At 38.5% G+C, this 24,529-nt stretch overlaps 1 protein-coding gene across 1 annotated transcript; it reads left to right on the forward strand.

The window, feature by feature from the left end:
- Nucleotides 1-9,131: 9,131 nt before the first annotated feature.
- Nucleotides 9,132-11,145, forward strand: LOC123037575. The gene is made up of 3 exons (XM_044458986.1): nt 9,132-9,505; nt 9,649-10,531; nt 10,587-11,145. Exons 1-3 carry the CDS (start codon nt 9,132-9,134, stop codon nt 10,596-10,598), a joined length of 1,269 nt encoding a protein of 422 aa, XP_044314921.1. The 3' UTR covers nt 10,599-11,145.
- The last annotated feature ends 13,384 nt before the right edge of the window (nt 11,146-24,529 follow it).

Consider the following 24,529-nt stretch of genomic DNA (forward strand, 5'->3'; position numbering starts at 1 on the left):
GAGTGAATCAAATGTAGTGCGGCAGGATCGCAAAGGATAACTGTCTTAGACACCCGGTTCTTCCCATTTGGCTTCTGACAATCATTTGTTGGTATCTCGTTCCTTGGCTCGTGCATCGTATATTACTGCTCATGCTCCAATTTCTTAGACATTATATATGGCTGCTGCCACGCCCCCTAGCCCTCCCATAGCCATTTTCACCCGCCCTCCCGGGGGCACTGCGGCTTTTAACTTTTGCGCTTTTCTTGTTGCGTCCAAGAGCTGTGAAAATGAGATAATGTGTATGTGTGTCACATTTTTCGCCAACATATCCCTACCCCGCCCTTTGCGCAGCTTGCCATTGTTTTTTGCCAGAGACTTGAAATATGTTACCTTCACGTTGAGCTCATAAACTAACACCAACACCTTGACACGTGCACTTTTTGTAGCCAAACGCACACACTCGCACGTGGCACACACCACACACACTCACGGATACATATAGATGTCATTAAAATTGCAGTAAGAGGATGGCTTGACTTGGCTTTAGCTTTGGCTTTGGCTTCAGTTTGGCCTTAGCTTTAGCTTTAGCCGGGACTTGGCAAGGACGAATCTCTTCCTGCTGGATATTCTCTATTCTGGCACTAAGCGCGACCTCATCCCATAGCAATTGCCAGCTTTCCCTAACTGCAAAGAGTGCAAAGATAGTTCTTAAAAAGGTTTGTGAATTAAACTGATATTATCTTTCCGTGACTGTTATTTAATATAGGTATATATAATTAAAAATATTTAATAAATTAATTGGATTTTTGTTATATTTTTTATATAAAAGGTTTGACTATTCTTACAACAACATTTGCGTTGAAAGAACAGTAAAAAATCAATATTAAAATATTTAATAATATTAAAATAAACAACATTTTTCTTCGTCTATAGTTGTTTCCCAATTATGGCCTCTAGACTTAAAAAAATATATTAGTTCAACCGTAATTGAAATAGATTAACTATTATATATTTTCAAGAGTCACAAAAAAATCTATAACGGTTATACAAATTTCATTAGAATTTGCCTAGCCTATAAATATTTGTAGTCTTTGCGCTTTTTGAACATTTTAATTAAGTATCTACTAGTATTTTTTTTTTAAACAAGCTTAAAAAGCTTTAACAAATTTTAAATTGGATTCTTATGCCATTGAAAAGTAATGTGACATTTTTAATATAATAATTCTTATCTCATAAACATTCGAAACAATTAAATTTACTTCTTATTAAGTATTATAAAATTCCTATCAGAGTAATTTGGCTTCGTGATATACGGAATAGCCATGTTTATACTTTCTCCTGGCTGTTCAAACCCACTTTTTATATTTCGCACTTGCACTCGCATCCAAATAGACGTTTATTTCGCCGAGGTCGGTGGGTGGGATTTCTACATCCGTATATTTGTGCGGGCGACTGCTTTTGTTTGTTTGGATTGCCTGGCGAGATGGCAGTTGCTTTCATAAGCGCGCTTCCCGCTCGCCACTTGATTTATTTGTCAGCTAAAAACGTGCTTAATCATATTAGAGTGCATTTGTGAGATTAAGTGTGAAGCCGAGAACGGGAAGGAGAAATACGATGGCGAGGAGCATTTATACGCTCATATGGAGCAGCTTAGACCGTCTTTGAGCTCATAATGTGCCCGGAATGCTTGTGCACATCATTATCGTTATTATTATCAGAACGTTTGAATGGCTCTATAAGTAGGAATATAAGTAGGTAAAATCTGTTGTGTCTTCGTTCCCATTTTCTTAAACTAATTGAGAAACTTTAGAGCTCCGCAAGCATATAATCTCTTGTGCTGGTTATGCTTCCAAACTCAATAAACCCAATGTGTCATGAATGCCCGGTAAACATTTGCGCCAATCCAAAGAGAGTCATTTCAGAAGTTGGACTTGAAGTTGAGGCAGTACCAATTTTAATCTGAGAAACAGAGTGGGTCGCAGTTCAGCTCATCCGATTTCTGTCGTCGCTATGTCTGCGCTTGTCGGTCATCGGCGTCATGGTCTATGACAAGGTGGCTCACTGGATGTGCTAGTCCACTGGAAAATAATCAATCCCACCCTGGCACTTTGATCCAATCATTTTTTAATTAAATAGCATGCACTTGCGCTTTCAATATATTTGTTTGGCTTATTTTGTTTTTAGTTCAATTGGAGTTTCTTTGAAGGGACTTAAGAATATCTGATTTAAGAGAAACTGCTATTTAAATTTGTAATGAATTGAACAAGCTATTTAGGACTCAAGACTAACTTTAGTTAGGTAATATAAATTATTGATAATAAATCAATATTAGCTTATAAATCTGTACTGGCCAAATCAAGTTAAAGTAGTTACTTTTAATTCTTAACCAAATATAAAAATCCAAAATGATTTTTGGAAAACCCAATAATAATTATTAGAAATATTGTCAATAAAAAACAATAAAAGTGTTAACTAATATCTAGTTAGAATTGGATTTTGTTTCAGTGTTTTGGATGGGAGGGAGGTGTGCGGCGGTGTCCATCGTGAACGGTACCGCCGAGACTAAGCTTGTCAATGTCCAGGACAGAACCTGGTTTGACCACACCCCAGCAGATCATACCCACACCTACAGGACCAGGAACACCCACCCACCGAAGTGACGGGGACGTAATGCACAAAGTGGCAGTAGTGAAGGTGGCGGAGTGGGAAAAAGGAGGTGAATGTGGGTGGTGGTGGCGGCAGCTCCTATTGCCTCGTGTTCTTCTTGTACGCTTGTGGCATGTGTGAATTTTTCATTAAAATTCAAGTGACATCAAAAGGGTTGACTGCGGCTACACACACACTCAAACACACACCCAGGATTTCGGTGTGTGAGTGTCGATACTGACAACTGTGACGACATACTTGTCGCTTGTTCGCTGTCAGCCACACTCGCCCACTATTCCCAGTTCCCGCTTTCGTTTCCGTTTTAAAACTGATGAAACTTAAAGGATTTTCCAATTTTTAGGAGTTTGGTTCTAAAATACTTTTTAGTTTGTTTTATTTTAAGCCTACTATATAGACTTTATATTTTCATACTTTTCCAATTTTTGTACATAAAGAAGTAAATGGAAAAAACTTTTCAATAAACACTTTTTTCACATTCAAAAGCAAATTGTAAATTCCTTCAGTTATATTTGATGAAATCGTATGTTGTTATTAAAATAAACTAAATGATTTTCGAAAATGAAACATTTTAATTTCGCCTAATTCCAAATAAATCAGAAACGAGAACATGGACAACAATTAAATCCAGACTTGCATAAGTAGTTGGCTGTCATCACTTAGTCGGCTGTCAACCTCGTCACTAAGCCCAGTTGATAGCCAATAATTGTCAGGCGCTTTAAAATTGAAATTAATGCGGGAAGGTGGGAGTGGATCCCAAAAAGGAGATGACATATAGCCTTCTGCCCGAGGCTCATTAAATACGGAGATCCCGGATCCCAGATCCCGGAAGTCGCTCGGCGCTCATCTATTAATAAGCGTAATTTATGGCCGGCCATTTATAAGACCCGAATGGCGGCAGGGGGACACAAATAATTAAATTTAAATATTAAAGAGCTCACGCGTATTTGTCAGAGAATACTCTGCAAATCAGCACGCACGAGGAAGCCATAATTCACCAAAAGAACCACTCACCGCAAAACTGCGTGAAAAGCGGCCAAGGGATGAGGAAAGGATCCTATGTCCCCATACCACATAGATATGCCGGCTTGGTGCTTTGTCATGTTTTTGTTTGCCATTCGGAGATGTGCTTACCGACATATTTAGCATTCAAGTTTTTGATGAAGTGCCGGCGAAACAAAAACAAAACTCCCCAAGAAAACTAAAACGTGAATAAATGGGCTGACTTCAAAGGTTGACATCGAAGTACTTGCAAGCTTTTCTTCTTCGTTTTTTGATGAAGTTATGCTTAAGCAAAGAACGCCAACACTGGAAAAAATTCCAGCACCTTTCAAGGTTTTAATTTTAATGTTAAGCGGGTTTTTTCTACTTTGATAAAACATGGTATTATTTGTTTGTTAAGTCCTTCTAATAAATGAAAAACTAATACGTTATAAATTATATTACTTTTTAGTAAAAAGTAAGTTAAAGTTTAAGATAAACTATCAGTATTTATAATGAACCAATATGAAAGGAAGTTTTTGATTCGGCATTTGACATTCCTGAGTGTTTTTAGCCAAGGAACTCCTTTCCTTTGGCTTATGAATATGCTAAGCAAAGGTCAGGGAGTGCTTCGTGTTTTCCTCATCCACTTATTTTCCTTATCAACGGGTGTAAAAAATGGTTGCCTTCTATACAGACCCACAATCCAAACAGACACTCAAGGCCAAAGGCAGATGATGGGGGGAAATTAAAGGGGAAGGTTTGGGTTTGGGGGCGGAAAATAGACTTTTGGTTTTTCGTCTTTGGGCCAAATTGTTTATGCAAATTTTGAATAAATAAACAAGATTGTTAATTTAGTTAAATATTTCATTTTTGTGCCGTTTTCATCAGCACGTTCGAGGTTCCTGCCTTTGGGAAAGAGCTCCATCATCTGGATCTGTATCTGTATCTGTATCTGTAGCTGTATCTGCGTTTGCAACTATGCGAGTATCTGTGTGAGCGGTGAACGTGTACGGGTATAGGTGCTGCCATGAATTTTGATGCCGACTCTCATTAGGCGACGAGGATGTTTTCAGGACTCAATGCAAAGGATTGCCAGGATCCGCCCGGCAGTCGATGCCTGCCTACTTTTTGCTTCCTGGGATTCGGCTGTGTTGTTTTTCGGCCCGCCTGTTGTCCCCATGCCAGAGGAGCAATAAAATATTGTTGTATTTGCTGTTTGCATACGGACAGGCCCTCTCTTTTCGGCACTTTCGGGTCCTATCTGGACTGGACTGGGCTGGGCTGTGATGTTTGTGTTTCTGCACTTGTACAAACACATGTTAATTGGCCGTAATTGTAAGTTTTGCTAACGCAACAACAGAAATGCACAATGTAAGCAAGTTTTTAAAGCAAAAACAACAAGACGGTCGGGCCGAAAATTATCATAAAACATTTGCCAAATGTTTGCCGTAGTAATAAAAATTTAAATATTCCTGGACCTGGGACTCATGCTGGTCACTGGACGGAAAGAGCCACTGCCACTGCTAGCCCACACCCATTCGCATTCCCTTTGAGGCTGAGGGTCACAATATTTATGGCGACGCGCGCCACATGACGTTGAACTATGCGTATGACTAACCGAGGGAGTCCTGCGAAGAGTCCTGCTCGGAGTGTCGACCCCCCAGCCCATCCATATCCACCTCCTTCAGCCGTCATTTTAATAAACTTCATATGTCGCATGTCGCCATTTTTTCTTCTTTTTTGCACGTTGCTCACTTGGTGGTTCCCTTCTTTTGTGGACCTCTAAACAGAGTATTTGCATTCCTATGGGGCCTTTGTCGTGCACAACAGGATAGCATAGAACCCAAAAAAGCTGGTAACCGGAAGATTGTTTTAGAACGAAAACCTTTTTTTTTATTTAAAAAAATTTTTGTTAAAATACAAATTTGTTTGTATTTTAACAAACGATTTAACTACCAAAATATACAATTTACAAACAACATGACAACGAATAACATTAAATTTTTCCAGTGCAATACTATTTTCTAAATTTTGATTTAAAGCTAATACCAATACTACTTTAACGAACTTAGTTCTCTAAAAGCAAAAATTACATAAGAATATTAATTAAAGGAAAGATATTATCTGTTAAATGTATTTCCGATCCTTGCAGCTTTAATTATAGGAAATTCTATTAAAACGTATAAATATTGAATTGAAGAGTGTACAAACTTCAGATGGGCAAGTCTGCATTCCTTTCTTTTTTTCTTGTTCATGCTACATTCAGTCTTGCGGCTTTATTAGTCCGTGATTTATGTAGTCAAAGATAGCGAAGAGCCGGTCCAGGGTCCAGGCTCCTCCTCCTGGTCCTGCTCCTGCTCCTGTTCCTCCTTGGGATCCATGTGGATGTCGTGGCTGCTGGGAAATTTATACATGCGCCGCAAGAAGTCGGGCGTGGACAAATGAATGACATGGCACCGCTTGGCTGCTGGCTCGATGCCGCTTTTTAGGCAGTTAAACTCGAACTAATCGCCGCGCCGGCATCTTGCCGTTGGCCAATCTACTATGCAGCTTTATGGCTGCCAGGGCCATTTGAAGGGAAACCGAATTATGAACTGGCTCTCGATATTGACTGCATACTATATGTATGTGGTATACTGTACAGTGGATGGTGTGGTGTGATGTTCCGATCCTTTTCGCATTGGAGTCACGTATTTGACGCAACGTTTGCGCCTTTAATTCGTTGCGCTAAGTCGCGGAACGGACACGTCCATGTAATTATTTACGGGTAGCGGCGAAATGTGTATAAAATATTGTATAATAACACATCACAGGCAATGCATATGTGTTATTTATGGCCATTACGATGGCAACATATTTATACATTTTTGTTTTTATTCACATCTTTATGGCCTGTCAGGGCAGATGTATGAATATGTTATTAGCTGGGTATTTGAAGAGGAAAAATTCGATGGGATATTCTTTATTTGAGTATTGACGCATGAAATAGTCCCAACTATATACTGTATAAATAACTCCACAAAAAAGTATTGTTCTCTCGCTTATAGACTTAAATGAATCCTGAAATTTAAACTATATAAATACTTCCAGGGTTTTATATCCGTTTAAAAATATCCGGAGCGAAGGAGCATATTGTCCTGATCACTGTTAGTAAATAAACGTAATTCGATTTTGGCTTCGCTTTACCAGTTTTCCTGTCAAACAGGTTGTTGAGTTGATGGAAGTTTTTGGCATTTCATTGAAATTGAAATAAAACCAGAGTTATGACTCGACGGCGGCTAACCAATATTTATTCTCAATTAATAGACTGGGCCACAAAACTCATATGGGCAGCACTGCGGTTCGTTGCCAGCTACCGATCAAAATAATGCCAATGGAAATGCACACAAATGCCTGGTTGCCGCAGTAAAAATCAACGCCGACTGCAATCTACAGAATGCCATCAGATGGGATGGGTTGGGAAAACAGGGAGCCGGAAAAGTAGAGAGCGGTGAGCAGTGTAAACATGACAAGCCGAGGGAAAATATTTTCAATTTCCATTACAAAAGTGCGAGCAGACGGGGTGGAGGGGGGCTGATGCCAGGGAATTCCAGTGTTCTTCCTCAGTATTATGAAAATTAAATTTTTCATTTCAGTGCATCGCCTGCCTGCTGCCAATGAATGAATCTGAAAAGACTTCAGACAGATGTGCTGCATCGACTACACTAGTTGAGAGATAATTCTCCCTGGGATGCTGCACTGGTCTTCAATTTTTCTTTTTAAATTTAACAGTCAGTAAATAATTTGTTGTTTCATGTAGATTAGATATAATCAAATATGTGCAGTTGCTTTTTACAAGCCTATTATTGTGATTGATTGTTTATTTTCTAATTTTAAATTTGAAATATAACTACAATAGCCCAAAACAAATAATGCATGTCACAAATCTGTTATAAATTTCAAAATAATTCAATTGTTTAAATGAAGTATATTTAGTGCAAAGTACTTGTTAGATTTTGTAAGCCAGTGTCCTCGATGTGGGTGCTTAGGTCAGAATTAGTGTATCCAATAACAGTATCCATGGCCAGGACATGAATGCGTTAGAACGCCGAGAAGATTATGGTCTATCTGTTGGTATGTCTGGATGTGTTTTATAGCTTGGTAATGGAAACAGGAACGGAAACATGAATGGAATTTAACAATCGAATAAGTTCACAGTGGGCATCCAGTTAGCTCGTAAAATCTATAGCAGAAAATGTTCATGTGCTCCATTGAAATCTTTCATGAAGAACTCGATTGCAATATTTCCAATAGTGGAAAGCAATTTGTGTTTTTCGGTCATGGAGCTTATTGAATTTTTAATAACAGGAATTCCCGAAGTGGGTTGTAGCTGTTAAAAAAAACCTAAAAATTACTTGTTTAAAAACAATAAAACTTTGTTTTTCATGTATAGATATGTAGAACAGATTTATTAGGTTTTCTAGTTCTTCGCCTGAGGACCAGTTTTTTGTGTCCCTGTTAAAGTCCCAGACAGCTATCTTTTTATAAAACCTTTAGTTAACAATTAGATAAATGTGTAGAAAGGAAGAAATTGCTGACGCGCAATTCCGCCTTAGTTCCCAACTCTGATGTTTGTTGTAGGTCAAGTCCAATCCACATTCTACATTGCGTTTACATGCGTTTCCGAGGAATGAATTGAGTTACCTCCAGAATCGCATTATTCCACTAATGAGGCACACTTTGGAGTACCCATCGAGATTCTGCTAATTGCTCGAAGGATTTCCTTGTCGCTCTCCATTCGGCTTACGCATACAAATGGCTGCGTGTGCGGCACTTTAAGAAATTGGATTTTCATCGGGTGTAGTTATGGCCACGCCCCTTTGACCTCGTAGCCGCCCCTCTCCCGAGGCAAACGGAACTTTTACGGTCCACCATAAGCTGCGCACTTTATCCGCTCGCAATGTTTATTAATGAAACTGTTTGTGATTTGCATTTTAATTTATGCAAAAATACAAAAATATATTTAATATGTGCAGGAGCCGTGTGGTGGTACTCCCCGATGCTCCAATTGAAATTCAAAGGCAGCCAACAATTTTTAATGTTCGCCGCTCTGGTATTTTACGACTCCGACGATGGCGGCGATGTCTGCTAAACTGAATTGATAATTAACAAGGCAAATGCGCGTGTAATTAGCATTCATTGGAGCAATGTTCTACAAGGACATTTGCCAGCGAAGGAAACTTAATAGGGACTTTTACAAAATTAAGGTATACCCATCTGCGAAGTCCTTTTTGTTTTCCCGTTTAAGCGATTTTAAAATGTAGTAGGCCACCTTACGCCCGATAAACTATCGATTGTTAATGTTAAGCTAACATTAAGTATAACATAATCTTTAAGGAAGCCCAATGTTAATCATTCTTGGTATATGCATTGAATAAAGCGGACGTGTTATAATAAAAAGTGCCTAAAGTATTAAATATACCGGTCCTCTCACAAATTCAGAAGTGGGATAAATCTACGCAATGGACGATATAAACTTCAACAATTTCTCGGTTGTTCAACTAAAAAGATGGCTTTCCGCGTTGGGAATGCCAACTCAAGGCCTTAAGGCCGAATTGATGGCTCGTCTTGGGCGTGTTCCTCCCGAGGAGCGCGGCCAGGCACCACGCGAAGACGCCAACCCAAATTCTGGAGAAGATCGACCCGTTAACGAGGATTCTGAAGAAGATCAACCCGCTAACGAAGAAGAAGAAGTTCAAGGCGACGCCTCCGCCCATCAACTTCAGGGCGCCGAGGGCAACGTGAACATCGCACCAGCGGCTTCTCAGAGGGTGTTCTCCCGAGATGCCCTTGAGCAACATGAACTTCTTGCCATCATAAGGCAGCTGCAGGCGAAGTAAGTGCGCATCGCACTTTGTTGCAACAAGCGCAGACACGTGGCGCCGCACAACAACAAGCAGTTGACAATAGTGGCAACCTCGGAGACTCGAACATTCTACCGCGGTCGCAAATGCATGCATCGTCTGGCAACCCTACCAGTCTGATCGTGCTACCGACCTCAGACGACAATGCATCTGGTGGCGGCATTACAAGCTCAAACGTTTTGCCAGCCCTGCAAGGCATTGCATCGAGCGGCAACAGCAGTGGTTTGGCAGTATTCGGCTCAACGAATAACAACACCGCCGTTTTCAACGCCGACGGAGCTGCCAGCCGAGCTGCATCAGCAACATCGTTATCTTTCGCCAAAGAAGCAGCCATAGACTTTGACGAAAACATGTGTGCTCGCATCTGGGTGGAGCACCTTAAGAACATTGGTCAGGTATATGTTTTGGCCGACGACTGTCTAAGGATGCTGTTCATCACCAAGCTGAAGGGAAAGGCACAGCGTTGGTTACATGCCAACCCCACTAGAATGCTGGAACCTTTCGAGAGGCTATGCGAGCAGCTGATTATGGCCTTCGGGCAAATGTCTTCAAAATCCGAGCAGCGTCGCAAGTTCGAGCAACGGAAATGGCAACAAACCGAGCGTTTTGCCATGTACTTCGAAGACAAGATGATGTTGGCTCAACCCATCAACCTGGAGACAGATGAGCTTTTGGAACAAATCATCGAAGGAGTGCCATCAGCCAATTTAAGGGATCAAGCACGCATTCAACGATTCGCCAACCCGGAGCAGATGCAGCAAGCCTTCGCAAATATCTGCCTCCCGCAGATAATCGAGACCAACGCAGCGAAGAAGACATCTATGGAGGCCTCTGGAAACAACGAATTGCGCTGCAGAAACTGTAACTCCAAGGGCCATTTCGCAAAGGATTGCCGCAAGCCAAAAAGGGCTCCCGGATCTTGTTTCGCATGTGGAGAAATGGGGCACTTCGTAGGGCAATGCCCTAAGAGGAAGAGCGCCAGCGACAACAACAATTATGTAAGATCTATGCAAATTTATTTCGTTTCGTTTTCTAATGTACCAATTATTGCAGAATGTCTCATAGACTCAGGCAGCGCGATTTCATTTATAAAACTTTCCAAAGTCCCATATGGAATACACATTACTAAAGTTAAGACTTCATATTTTGGTATAAATAAGAGCCAACTTAATGTAAAAGGAAAAACTTTGTGTTTTATCATGAAGAAAGGAATAAAAATTTGTTTTGATTTAATAATTGTCGCTGATGAGTCCATGAGCCATGATGCAATTCTGGGAAGGGATTTCATGGATATCTTTGGTTTAAGCATTAATCTAGACACCCTTGACACTATTAAGGATAGTAGTTGTAATATTAACAAAAATAACTCACTGTCTCACACTTGCAACTTGAACCTTTATTGTGGAACGAAGGATCAACGACATAGAATGGCTGATTTATCTGAAGATGTTTGTACGGATTGTCTAGGACATTTAACTGGAAATGAAACTGTTAAGGAGCAACTGTTAGGAAATGAAACTGTTAAGGAGCAACTGTTAGGAAATGAAACTGTTAAGGAGCAACTGTTAGGAAATGAAACTGTTAAAGAGCAACTGTTAGGAAATAAGACTGTTAGGGAACAATTAATGGAAGGAGATACTGTTGAGAAACAACTCGTAGGAGAAGAGACTGTTAAGAACGAACTATTAGAAAATAAAACTTTTAAGGAGGAACTGTTAGGAATACAAACTGAAAAACTGACAAAGAGCATTTTAGCAGAAACGTTTGATGAGGATATGTTAGGCATCAACATAGTTGATGATCAATTCCCGGATTATAGCATTGGTAATGAAATCGACTACGAAACCAAGTGCAGGTTTGTCAAAATGTTTAAAACGTTATACGGTACTGCAAAAAGACCAGAAATACCTTTTATCAGATGTGAAATGAAAATTAACATAGAAAAATCGAAGCCGTTTAGTTGTTCACCTAGGAGGCTATCATATAGTGAAAAGGATCAGCTTCAGAAAATGTTAGACGAATACCTAGATAAAGGCATTATAAGAAATAGCGACTCGGAATATGCTTCCCCAATCGTGTTGGTAAAGAAGAAAACTGGTGATCTTAGATTGTGCATAGACTATCGCAAGCTTAATAAAGTTCTAATAAAAGACAACTATCCTCTGCCTTTAATAGATGACCTCTTGGATAAGCTAGTCAATAAAAGTGTATTTTCAAAGCTCGATCTGAAAAATGGATATTTCCACGTATTCGTGAGCAATGATTCGATAAAGTATACGTCTTTTGTGACTCCTTTAGGACAGTTTGAATTTTTGAGGATGCCCATGGGAATAAAAAATGCTTCAGCCGTTTTTCAACGCTTCGTAAACAAGATTTTTTCCGATTTGACCAGAGAAAATAAAGTTATTGTATATATGGATGACATAATGGTAGCCAGCACAGATATAGAGGAACATTTAAGTACATTAAAGGAAGTATTTATACGTTTAGTTAATAATAGGTTAGAGCTGCGGCTGGATAAGTGTGAGTTTATGCAGTCAAGCATAAAATATTTAGGATTCTTCATAACTAAAGAAGGAATTAGAGCAGATGATAGAGGTCTTGACGCTATTGAAAACTTTCCGATCCCAGAAAAATTACACAACGTTCAAAGCTTTTTGGGTTTATGCTCATATTTCAGACGCTTTATAAAAGATTTTTCTATTTTAGCCAAGCCACTTTACGATATGTTAAGAAAAGATAAGGACTTTACGTTTACAGAGAAAGAGTTTAATTGTTTTTTTAAAGCTTAAGAAAAAACTAATCGAGTCCCCTGTCTTGGCTATTTATGATCACAAAGACGATGTCGAGTTACATTGCGATGCAAGCTCTTTAGGATTCGGTGCAGTTTTAATGCAAAAGAAAGGGGATGAAAAATTTCATCCCGTATTCTATTTCTCAAAGCGAACAACAGAAACTGAGTCCAAGTACCACAGCTTTGAGCTAGAAACATTAGCTATCATATACGCCCTTCGCAGATTTCGAATTTACCTTCACGGAAGGCATTTTAAGATAATAACCGATTGTAATTCTTTAACCCTTACTTTAAATAGGGTCGACCTAAACCCTAGAATTGCCCGGTGGGCACTCGAACTTCAAAATTTTGATTACGAAGTAGTTCATCGATCAGGAAATAAAATGCAGCACGTAGATGCTCTAAGTAGGTGTCATATATTGACGATTGAGGCCAATAGTTTTGAAGATAATCTGTTAATCTGTCAATCAAAAGATTCAAAAATTTTACAAGTTCGAGACCAGCTAGAGAAAAATCAACTTAAAATGTTTGAAATGAGAAACGGGGTCGTGTACAGAAAATGGAACGACGACAGATTGTTATTTTATGTCCCTGAAGAAATGGAGAGTCATATTTTACATAAATATCACAATGAACTTGGACACATTGGTAGAGATAAAATGTTAGACGCTATTTTAAAAACATATTGGTTTGATAAAATGAAAGAGAAGTGCAGTAGTCACATTGAAAATTGCCTAAAATGTGTTGCATTTGCACCAAAAACGGGGAAATCAGAAGGTTTTCTGCATAGTATTCCGAAAGGGGATAAGCCATTCGAGTTGCTGCATATCGATCACTACGGACCAGTGGATAAAGGAAGAGCAAATAAACACATATTTCTGATTGTAGACGGGTTTACTAAGTTCGTAAGACTGTACACAACTAAGACAACAAATACAAAAGAAGTCTTAAAAGCATTAAGTGACTACTTCAGGGCTTATAGCACACCAAAGTCGATTGTATCAGACAGAGGTAGTTGTTTTACCTCTAGTGATTTCGAACAATTCTTGTCTCAGAGGAACGTAAAGCACTTGAAAATTGCAACAGGGTCTCCACAAGCCAACGGACAGGTGGAGCGTATAAACAGGAGCATTGGTCCTATGATTGCAAAACTTACAGAACCAGAAAACGGTGCACATTGGGACACAGTAATTGAGCAAGTAGAATATACCCTTAATAACACTATACATAGAAGCATTAAACAGGTCCCGAGCAAGATGCTTTTTGGTGTTCAACAGAAAGGAGAGATCGTAGATGAGCTTAGAGAAAAATTAGAAGAAATAAAAGATACGATTGTTACTGAAAGTTTAGAGGAAATTCGACTAAAAGCAATAGATAATCAAAATCAAGCACAGGCATACAATAAAACTTATTTTGACAAGAAAAAGAAAAAGGCCAAGGTCTACGGAAAGGGGGATTACGTCATGGTAAAAAACTTTGATAGCACAGCAGGAGTTGCGAGGAAGTTGATCCCCAAGAATAAAGGACCATATGTTATAGCCAAAGTGCTTCGGAACGACAGGTTCTTGTTGCAAGACGTTGAAGGCTTTCAAGTATCGCGAAATCCGTACAAGGGTGTCTGGAGTGCTCAAAATATAAGACCATGGATAGGAAAAAGGAAAACATTGTAAAACATAAGATTACATAACAACTTTGTATTAAGATAAGAGTATTGTAATTAGCTTTAACTTTAGTTTTAAGAATCTCAGGATCAGGGGATCCAAGTCGCAGGACGGCCGAATTGTAGTAGGCCACCTTACGCCCGATAAACTATCGATTGTCAATGTTAAGCTAACATTAAGTATAACATAATCTTTAAGGAAGCCCAATGTTAATCATTCTTGGTATATGCATTGAATAAAGCGGACGTGTTATAATAAAAAGTGCCTAAAGTATTAAATATACCGGTCCTCTCACAAAAAGTAAATAATTGGTCTTCTTACACAGGATTTGTAAAATCCGGTTATCTTTTTAAAATTTAATCTGGTAATACATTTTTTTGCAAACAACAATTTCAAACAAATTCAACTTTAAATTAATAAACGAAAAGTTTTTTCTATCAAGGTGGACATCAGAAAATATTACATTTGAAAAATTTTACTTAAGTTAATGGGCCCTATAAATGGTTGAGCCAATAAAGTGTTTGTTGCACATATTTCGTCAAATGATGGCTTTAGGTAGAAGTTGTTCGGGATAGTAATTAAAACAAAATTTAATAAATCATCAGCATGTTGAACCTGTCATATTTTTCCATAGTGGCTGTCAACTGGGCATACCCCGTCTGTCTGGGGGAACATTTCTTTGTGGGATGCCTCAGTAAAAAAGCGAAAACCCCCGAAATCTGTAACCGCCTCCGACATTCGCAAATCCAAGCAGGCAAGCAGCCAGCGACTGCTAACAATGCTTATGTATTTATTTGCATTTATGCCAGGGATCGGGGCCGAAACCCCCGAAGCTCTTCCAATCCCAGTCGGAGCCATTGTCTAAACCTTAATCCCCAACGAGTCGGACTGTCAGTCAGCTCAAAGTCAGTCACTGGATGCGCCTGAGCGTGAACTTAATATGCTCGAATGCTCCGCATTTGCCAACAGAGGGCTAAAATAGAGTTTTGCAATCCTGCAACTCGCTTTTCAGCTGCAGCTAAAGCGTGGCTTATTGCCCTTTCTATTGTTATTGTTAATAATTTGCCGCCTTTGTTTGCAGAAATTACCATTCTGTCAAGCCGATGTAGAGGGAGCTTTTCTGTGGACTTTCCCTATTTCCAATTTGCCGCTGGCTTCGTTGAAAGTTAATTAAGTTGCCGACTCCTTTGTGACTACTCCCCGATCCGAAGAACAATTATTTGCACACCCTTTAAATCACTGCAGTTGATCTATTGTTTGCGGATCAACTGCACTGCGATTAACAAAACACAGGCGCTCAGTTTGATTTATCCAGATTTATCAATGGTAATGAAATTTGCCTCGATTCGAGTCAAGAAGCATTTAATTCAATTGTCCGTTTTGTTCAAATATTCGTCTATGCAAATTCGATTTGCACCTAAACTCCGAATAGTCATTCTATTTGCATTAATTAAGGTTTACTTAAATGACAGATTCTAGTTTTAATGAAGGATCCGGTTTTTGATTGTTGTATCGGATTAATTGGCTCAACTTTGCCAATTATTTAATTGAAATTGCAGAAGCTTATTTCGAGCCAACCTCGTTTCTATATTGCCTCCTATTTTGTTTTTCTGGTCCTTTGAAAGTGGTGCTCCTTTATTACACTTACACAAATATCTATCTTAAATAGGAATAATTAAAAATGTTAGGAAATAGGAAATTGTTATTATATATCGTTTTTTTATTCATCTATGAAAACTATTGAAATAAAACAATGTGTATATGTTAAGAAAAATAATTATTGTATAATTAAACTTATTTAAACTAATTGCTGAAATATGTGAATACTTATTTCAGTGTGCACAATAATGTAACAGGAACATTTGCAAACTTGTCGAGCTGAAAAAGCAGGCGAAATTGCAGAGGCATTTGAAACTTTTTGACCAACCAACTAATTGTCAAGTGGAGAGTCAATGCCGACGGCCTGCCACATAAGTCACCGAAGCAACCCACTAAAAAAAGGGAAGGCACCATTCCAAATTTTCCCAGAAGAGAAAATGCAGTTGGAAGCCGTGTGGTTGCATTTGTTGACTGATATCCAAAATGCCATCAAACGCACAAGAGGGCTGCGGATGGGACGGATGTCGACGAGTGATGGTGTGGATTTTGTGGGTGGTTTTGGATAGTTTTGGGTATTTTCGGCCCAGCACTGGTGGTTTGGTGGCTACGCAGCTACACGCAGCTGACAATAGAAATTGGCAAGGGATCCACTGACTGAGTGAGCGAGCCAGGCATTTGGCAATAGCAATAGCATTTGGCCAAAGTGCCCCAGTCAGTTTCCTATCTGTATATAGAAACCACTGGGAGAAAAATGCATGACCATTTAATCTTCACATTGATCTTAATTACACAAATTATTAACAAACTATAACTATTAACGTAACTATAACATCCATATGTTCCAAATACTCTTTTATCAGATTTTAAAAAATCCAAATACCAATTAAAAATTCTGTTTGGTTTGGTTAAATATTAAGTAAAATCTAAAAGAAAGTTGAAAAACTAGTTCCGTTTTTAGGGATTAAAAATCAAGTGTTAGAAACACGTATGTTCTATAATATCTGAAAAGATATGGAGTGGAGAGAGAATTATATTTGATTTATTAAACAATATTAAAATTAATTTATCTCGATTTACGGATATTTTTCTCCTCGTGCACCCCATATATCCTATATCCTGTCTCCTGAGCCTGCTGCAGTGCGTTTTCCCTTTGAAAATATGCTCGACATGATGCTCCAAAAACTGTAAACTATGCGCCAACACACACACACTAGTATTATGCACGTGGGAATTGTTGTGTGAGAGTGTGTGCGTGTGCGAGAGAGTTGCAAAAATAACGTTGACAACTTTTTTGTCAGTGGCAGGGGGAGGGGTGGGAAAAAGGGGGGGTGGTGCGGCAGTACTGCGGGTGCGATGAATGCGGCTGTGGTTATTTATGGCAATTAAAGGACTAATGATGTCCCAGCGCCGCTAGCCGGTACATGATGCTGCCAAAGCTGTTCCTGTCCCTACTTTCGGATCACCCCCTCACAACGCCCCTGATGTCCTGCCGCCAGTGACAACGACCGAAAAGTTTTTGCGACCACCAAAGGGCAACTATTTAAATACTCTTCATGAGAGCTTTAGTTCTATTAACTATATGTTAAATTGGAATTAAGCTAACATTATATTCAATATTTTCTTATAACAAAAATGTTAACTGGAAAATTATAAAAAATTATAAATTATCCATAAAACAAAAAATAAAAAATGAAATTTTTCACCTCTTTCAATTATCGTTCCTCTGGATTTTTCCCGCTCGGCAAGATTTTGAAAGTTATAGTCAATAAAGTTAACTTAAGGGTGGAAATGGTGGGCAATTAACAGGCAATTAACAGGCAATAAGAAACAGAGATATATACGAATAATTGTTCTAATTCGGAAAATTTAACACGATTTAACAAATTTGTGTTTAAATTTTCTTGGTACAAATTCTTCACCCTTTTTGGTTTTTGGAATTTAGTGTTTTCTTTTTGTCTTGTTATAATTTTACTTTTCGTCGGTTTTCCTAGATAAATTTGACAACAGTTTGCGAGGCCGAGGCGAAAGTTGCTTAAAATTCAATTAATTTGTGTGTGTTGTGCAATGAAAAATGTGGTGCTCAGCAACTTTTTGTGCGTGCCAGACGCGATGTCATTTTATGGACTCTCCAGAAGTTGGCTCTTGGTCCCTGTCACATCGCAAAAGGCTAATGAAAGAGGGACAGGGCTGGGGACTGGAACAGTTTTTGGGCTAATTTGGCCAGCGGCTGTAGCTTCTGTCCCTGCATTTGCTGATAACCAAGGCAACCGAAGAAAAGTTGCCCGAACCGAGAAATAGGAACTGAGAACCCAGTAAGCACAAACGAAATTTCATTTGTGCGGCTAGTAATTAGATTTCAATTTCGACAGGCAAGGATAGCAAGCTCACTAATCAGGACATCAACTTGTCATTGAAGTACATTGGACGAGATGCCAGGGTTAATGCATCCAGTATCGGCAAAATTTCTTAGAAATTATAATTAAAACCACTCTTATATTAGCAACCGAATCTACAAAATTTAAATATTTTTCTGTATCAAAACTAAATAGATTATTTGTTCCACCGTGCAATGAGTCCACCCTGGGAGAGTCAATGCTTTGAATGGTCGCAGATCAATTAAATAAATAGAAGTTCGTCTGAGCCCAGGGACTGGCACACTTGGCCAAGAGTTGTGGCCAAAGCTGATTAAATTATCAATCCGCTCGAAGCTGGCCGAGTGGCAAATCATCTGCCCAGTCATCACAACAATAACGATAACTCGGACATGTACTGACAGGCTACACTGAGGAAAAACAGAAGTTCAAGGCAAACAATAAATTTTTCAAATTTGTTCATAAATAAATTTGTAACAAATTTGAAAAATTGGTTAAAAGTATTGATAACACTAAAAAGAAATACATTTTATGCAATTTTTAAGTTGTCTATAATACGAATATCTTTGAAATAAGAAACGATTACACTTGTTTGCTTTTCTTAAATCGATAGCTTACTTACTGGTCTTAATTGATAAATTAATCATTAATTTGCGATATTAAATATTAAGATAAATATTGGCACATCGCAGACCTGCGCACGCTTTATTGCCAGTGAAGGATTTGGCAGGAAGGGGTTTATTGCTGGGTGCATCTCATGACTGCACGCTCGGATGCTCATTTTAAATTGACTTCAAACGCTGCTGCGTGACGAGCTGCATGGACACGGAGTCGAGTCCGCAGGATGCCGGGCAGGATGCCAGGCCACCAGGACCGAGGGACTGCAGGACTGCAGGCACGCACGCATCCTGATGGCATGACGAACGTGGCGTACGTGGCCCAAAACCTGGCCGAGAGATCTGGCCAGCAATATGGTTAACGACGGGCGCCGGCCCTTTAATTGTGCCACATCATTTATGAGCGAGGGCCAGACTGATGAAGTGGATTTGGATGGAGTTCAGTGAATTGAGTGCACCCCTTTATGTCGAAACGATTTGTAGTGATTATGTGAGACGGTACACATTCAAAAATGTCTTATACTCACAACATTTGTATCTTAAACAACAAATATTTGATTACCTATAAGCTGGCAAGGTTTTACATAATGGTTTTAATAATGGATTACCTATGTATATACTGGCACGCCAATATAATTCTTTTCAATCAACTCCGTTTTTATAGATATCTCTCGTTTGTTTTTAAATATTTCCGCAGGTACTAAATATTTTATGAAATATACTTGTTTTGTTTTACATCTTGTCATTCAATTTTTTGTTAAGTGTAAAAGCTTGTTCTTTATATGTAAAAATTAATTGGTTTCAATGAAATATGCGAAATTAAAAGAGAAATTACAAGACCTGCTGCGACGCCACAAAAAACGCAAAATGAAATAAGAAACTTGGAGGAAGAACCTTCCACCAGGCCACCGAAAAAACAACACAAAGTGAAAGGTGAAGGATGCGGCAGGATGTGGAAAATTGGGGTGGTGGGAGAAGACGGGTACTTTGTAAAAGTGTGCAAGAAATGGCAAACTTTTTGATGCTTCAAAAAACTCATTAAAAAGGATTTGACACGTGAAGTGCGAAAACTTTCTATTTTTATATTATTTCCCTTTTACATTTTTATGGCAACGTGTGAGGAATTCGCTATCCCCTCCTTTTTTTTATTTTCACACGAGTGTGTGTTTGATGTATGTTGATTGCCGGTGCCCATCAAACTGCGTGTGTGTGTGTGTATGTGTGTGCCTGTGTGCGTGTGAGTTTCGTCGCCTTCGTCGTAGCTCGTTAGAATTTGCGGATTGAATTTCAATGGCGATTGATGACGGCTGCATGTGTGTGTGCACTGTAAGAAAAAAAGGCGGTATAAGTAAAAAATAACTTTAAACTTTTCTGCTTAGCAAAATTGTTGTTCGTGTTTCTTGTAAGCACATGTGTTTTTTTGACAGCCGATATCTATATTAAATATGCTTATTTTTAAGCAACAATCCCAACTGTTTATTTCTAATATTTCTGATTTCACATCAAAATAATAATTATTTTGCAACTGATTTCTAATTTTTCTCAGTGCATGTGATTGTGTGGTTGCTTGTGTGCAGGTATTAGCCGGCACAGATTGTTGAGGGCCAAGAAACAACTTTGGCAGGAACTCAGACACCGAAAACGCGACTCCGATCCGAGTTTCCTGGCTCATTTTATGATAATGTTGAAACCTGGCGTTAATGAGCTCTTAAGCTTAAATAAGAAACGTGATTTAGTTACTAAGTAAACTAGGAAATAAACGCCAGCATCACAAAGAGAGACAGAGAGAGGGAGACAGAGTAAAATCGTGCAAGAGAAAGTCTTTGCTTAATTTGAAAAGTTTGACAACGCAACCACACACATCACCCTATAATACCCAAAGAAAAAAAAAACCAATGCAGAACTCAGCAGGTGTAATAAGCACACAACTATCAAATCATGCGGTGCTCTTGGCATTCGCATCCCAACTTTTTGCATACAATATCCCGCCAATTAATTGGCCAACTCGGAAGGCCGACAAGCAAATGAAAAAAGTTTACCGATTCGTGTGCATCGAATGTCCGTCATCACATCTGATCGGTCATGGCAGTTTTAATAATTTTCAGTCCATCTCCAACTAATCAAAACTCAGACAGGGTACACCCAAAGCAGACTTGGGTCCAGACAAGTTGACAGTTCGGCAGGGACAATGTTCAAAGCTAAGTTGTTATTACCGAATTTTAATGCTCTTTTAATGCAGTTTATAAGATGTTAAAATTTAAAAAAAAGGCATAAATTATATTTATAAAATAAAATATTATCAATGTTATCAAATGTTGACTATAAATTATTTTGAATTGCTGAATTTAAATATTGAGGCTTTCAAAAAGTAAGCCACTTACATCTTTTAATTATCCCTTAAATACCCAATACATTTTATATGCCGTACCAACCCCATAATCATTCTATAATAGCAAAGAGAATAAACAACCCTTTTCATGAATAACTCAATTCAACTCAGTTCGGCTTATGAAATTTATGTAAATCTGCTGGAAATTGAAATATGCAGATGCTCATTTCGAAAATTAGGACAAAGCCAGATACGTTCGACCAAAGAAATGTATTAAAATATATTTCGCATTTTATTAAATTTGCCAACATGATAAATTCTTTGGTGTCTCGGCTCTGTCGAGTTCACAGGCCGACCCAAGTTAAATTAAGTAATAAGTTTTATGCGCCTTGACCTCAAGGGTTCACACCACCCACAACCTTTCGCACAAAGCCACAAAGCTGAATATGTATTGACACACTCCTGGCAGACTTTTGCCTTTTGTGGTCCAAAGGTCGAGAGCGTGTGAAAAGCAGACAAGCAGATTTTCTTATTAAAATTATACAGATCTTACGGTCTGACGAGGGGGGAGCATTTAGGGTTAATTTCGGCACCAGTCCCAGACCGACACCAGGCACAAAAGTTAATGTGATTAATGTTTACTTAATGAAATGAAGTTATAAAGTTGATTTTATCAATTTACACACAGGCGTCGCCACAGACAAAGGTCCCAAAAATTTTCGAGAGCCTGTCAAAAATGGCGCCGGTGTGATGAAGGTATTCCATAGGATTAGGTGAGAGTCGTTCTCGCTTTTGATGAAAAACTCAAGGGATACGGAGCTGTCTTAGTGCACTGAGAGAAAAAAGTTACCATTCAAAAGGCTTTAAAAACTAAATTTAAAATTAATTTTGTATGTTTTAGTAATAATTATTTCTCATTCTTAGTATTAATAATTAAATTTATTAATAATAATAATATTTTTTCCAGTTCTTGTTTCGCTAGAATTAAGTTCGGTTTGCCTGACTTTAAGGCATATTAGTAAAATGTGTGTGCTGAAGTGTTGGCCAGACAACTGTTTGCGACAGTCTGGGGAAGATCTTGGGTTTTGGATGGGAAAAGCTGGATGTTGCAATCAGTGGAATTCCGGGAAAACAAGTTCAATTAAATCCCAGCCCCTTTCGCTTTTGCGTCTTTCGTTAATCAATGCGTTTAACGTTTTCAATCAAGCAACTGGCAAAAGGCAAAAGCAGCCAAATGATTGAGGGGGTAGCTGAATGGGAGGGGCAAGTCAGTCAGTCAGAGAGACAGCTCAAATTCAGTTAAGCATTTCACTTATTTGCATATAAATTGATTAAAAAGAAAATACACGTCAGACACTCGCACACAGTCTCAGAGTTTTGAGTGTGTCAACATGGCAACATGGCAAAAAGGACGAAAGGGTCCTGGTCTCCTTCTCGCCACTCTCGCTGTCTCCCTCCAACGTCTGGCCATCTCGCTCCCGCAGCTCCGGCTTTTCCTCTTTGGCAATTTCTGACACTTCAAATGCGTATGATTGTTTTCCTTTTGATCAGCGAATTGTGAAGTGATTCACTGATTGAGTTCAGGCTCAGTTGATGCGTTGACAACATCAATGCACACACTCTGGCGTCGAGGCCCCGCCCCCTGTTCCACCGCCCCTCTCATACACCCACACACTCAGACGGACAGTCAGCCAACAGGGGAAATGTGTGGACAAGGTGAAAAACCTTTAGGTCATTTCCACTGGTCATTCGACTCTGAAAAGGTTATTTCAAGACCTCAGGCAAGTAACAAATAGCAACTCTCAATAAAAACAGTGAAAACATATATGCCATTAGGGGGTGCCACAAAAATCATTGCAGTTTTGAAATAAATTCTATAGGTGTCTAAAAAATGCAATGAAATAAAAACTGCTGTCATTCCTAAAGGATTTTTTATAGCAGCAAAAGTTTTAATTTATTCAAGTGATTTCGTTTTTTTTCAATGTTAATCAAAAAGTAATAAATAAATTTATAAACTAATAATTTGTTTATTAATATTACTGGCTTATAAATATTCAATTCTAATTTAAAGTTTTTAATCTTTTGATTTCTTATTTTCTCTCTGTGGTTACTTTGACTAATTGTCGACTAATTCGGAGACTCAAGATGAGTCACCACCAACACGCCTTGGTCACCGTTTTAGTGTGTTGTGGTTCACCCCAAGCTGTTGCCTAGGTTCATTTACTTTAGCGGCTTATATTATTTCAGTGATAAAGCCCGCCAACCTGAATTTAGTCGAGTTTTCATTCGGTAGGCGGAATGTTCTTGAGGGCCATTCGCACAAAGGGCTGGAGCCTCAAGGTTGTTATAAATTAATCAATTATCAAACAAAAACAGCGACTTAAAGCGGATAAACCGTTCGAAATGCCGAGTTCATAGTGTTTATTTGAATTCATATTAAGCATACGCAGTGTTAGCCGCAGGCAATGATTCATGGCTGATTATATGGGCCACGATAGACAAACACACGAGTCGAAGTGAAAATATTGTGCTGTCATGTTTGCCCGTCTTATTTCCGTTAATGGTCGAGTGACATGGCAGTGCCAAAGGGGCGTATGCATACTATATTAGCCACATACGACCCGTGGAACACGTGTAGCGGCTAAGCCAGCTCCCATTGAAACTCAAATCAAATAGATTTTGCAAATTACATGTCCCTCTTACGAGTAAATGAGTCCCGCGACTTTCAAACACAATAAAAACAAACGGCAACCCTGAAAAAAAATCAATAATGAGCGACTTAAACCACAATGAGAACACATTTATATTCTAAATGTAATTGGACACAATTTAAGATCCCTTATTGACCTTCGTATCGATTTTTCAAGTTTACCTTACATTAGTAAGCTTTATCAGTAATAAAGTTTTGTTGAAATTTTTGATGTACACCTACAAAATTACAATAAATTACGATATCATCTGCTATGATTTAATTGTGTATGCCCATAATTATGTTAATATTTTTTTTATAGGAAAGGTAAATAAAATAAAATAAATTAATTTTAAAAAGTTATTGGCTAGGTAAAGTTTATCGTCAAATTACATTACATTTTGTGAGTCGAAGGCAAATGTTTAAGCATAACACTTAGTCCAAATAGAGCACGATTCCATTTTCATTCAACGATCTCTTGTGGATGACACTAATCAAAACCATTGCTTATTTAACTTTGACCTTTCCATTTTGGTTGAATGTGCAATAAAATCAAACCAAATAAATTTGAAACTGTTGGACACTTTGAATTGCATACCTTTAGGTGCTCTTATTTTTTTATCTAGATCAATTTTACAGACCACGTTCATTGCGTTGGTATTTTTTCTGTCGGCTCGTGTTGGTCGCAGGTAAACATTTGGCCAGTCACAGTAACGAAATTGGTATGTAGACTCTGGGAACTAGCCACTTTTTAATTGAAATAAAATGTTTAGAAGGCCGAATTGGGTACGAGGACAGTGCTGCTCACAATCTAGCTGTTTTTAGATGTCGGAAATATAATTCCTTCTTTTCCATTAACATTTCGATTACGTTTGAGTTATATCACTTTTCGAAAATGTAATAAACAAAAAGAAGCTATTTGAAAAAGAAATTAC

This window comes from Drosophila rhopaloa, unplaced genomic scaffold, assembly GCF_018152115.1.
Source record: "Drosophila rhopaloa isolate 14029-0021.01 unplaced genomic scaffold, ASM1815211v1 contig_178, whole genome shotgun sequence".
Lineage (NCBI taxonomy): Eukaryota > Metazoa > Arthropoda > Insecta > Diptera > Drosophilidae > Drosophila > Drosophila rhopaloa.

Coding starts and splice junctions, on each gene's coding strand:
- LOC123037575 (XM_044458986.1), top strand. CDS start 9,132: ATGGACGATATAAACTTCAACAATTTCTCGGTTGTTCAACTAAAAAGA. Junction 9,506..9,648: donor ATAAGGCAGCTGCAGGCGAA/GTAAGTGCGCAT, acceptor CAACCCTACCAG/TCTGATCGTGCTACCGACCT.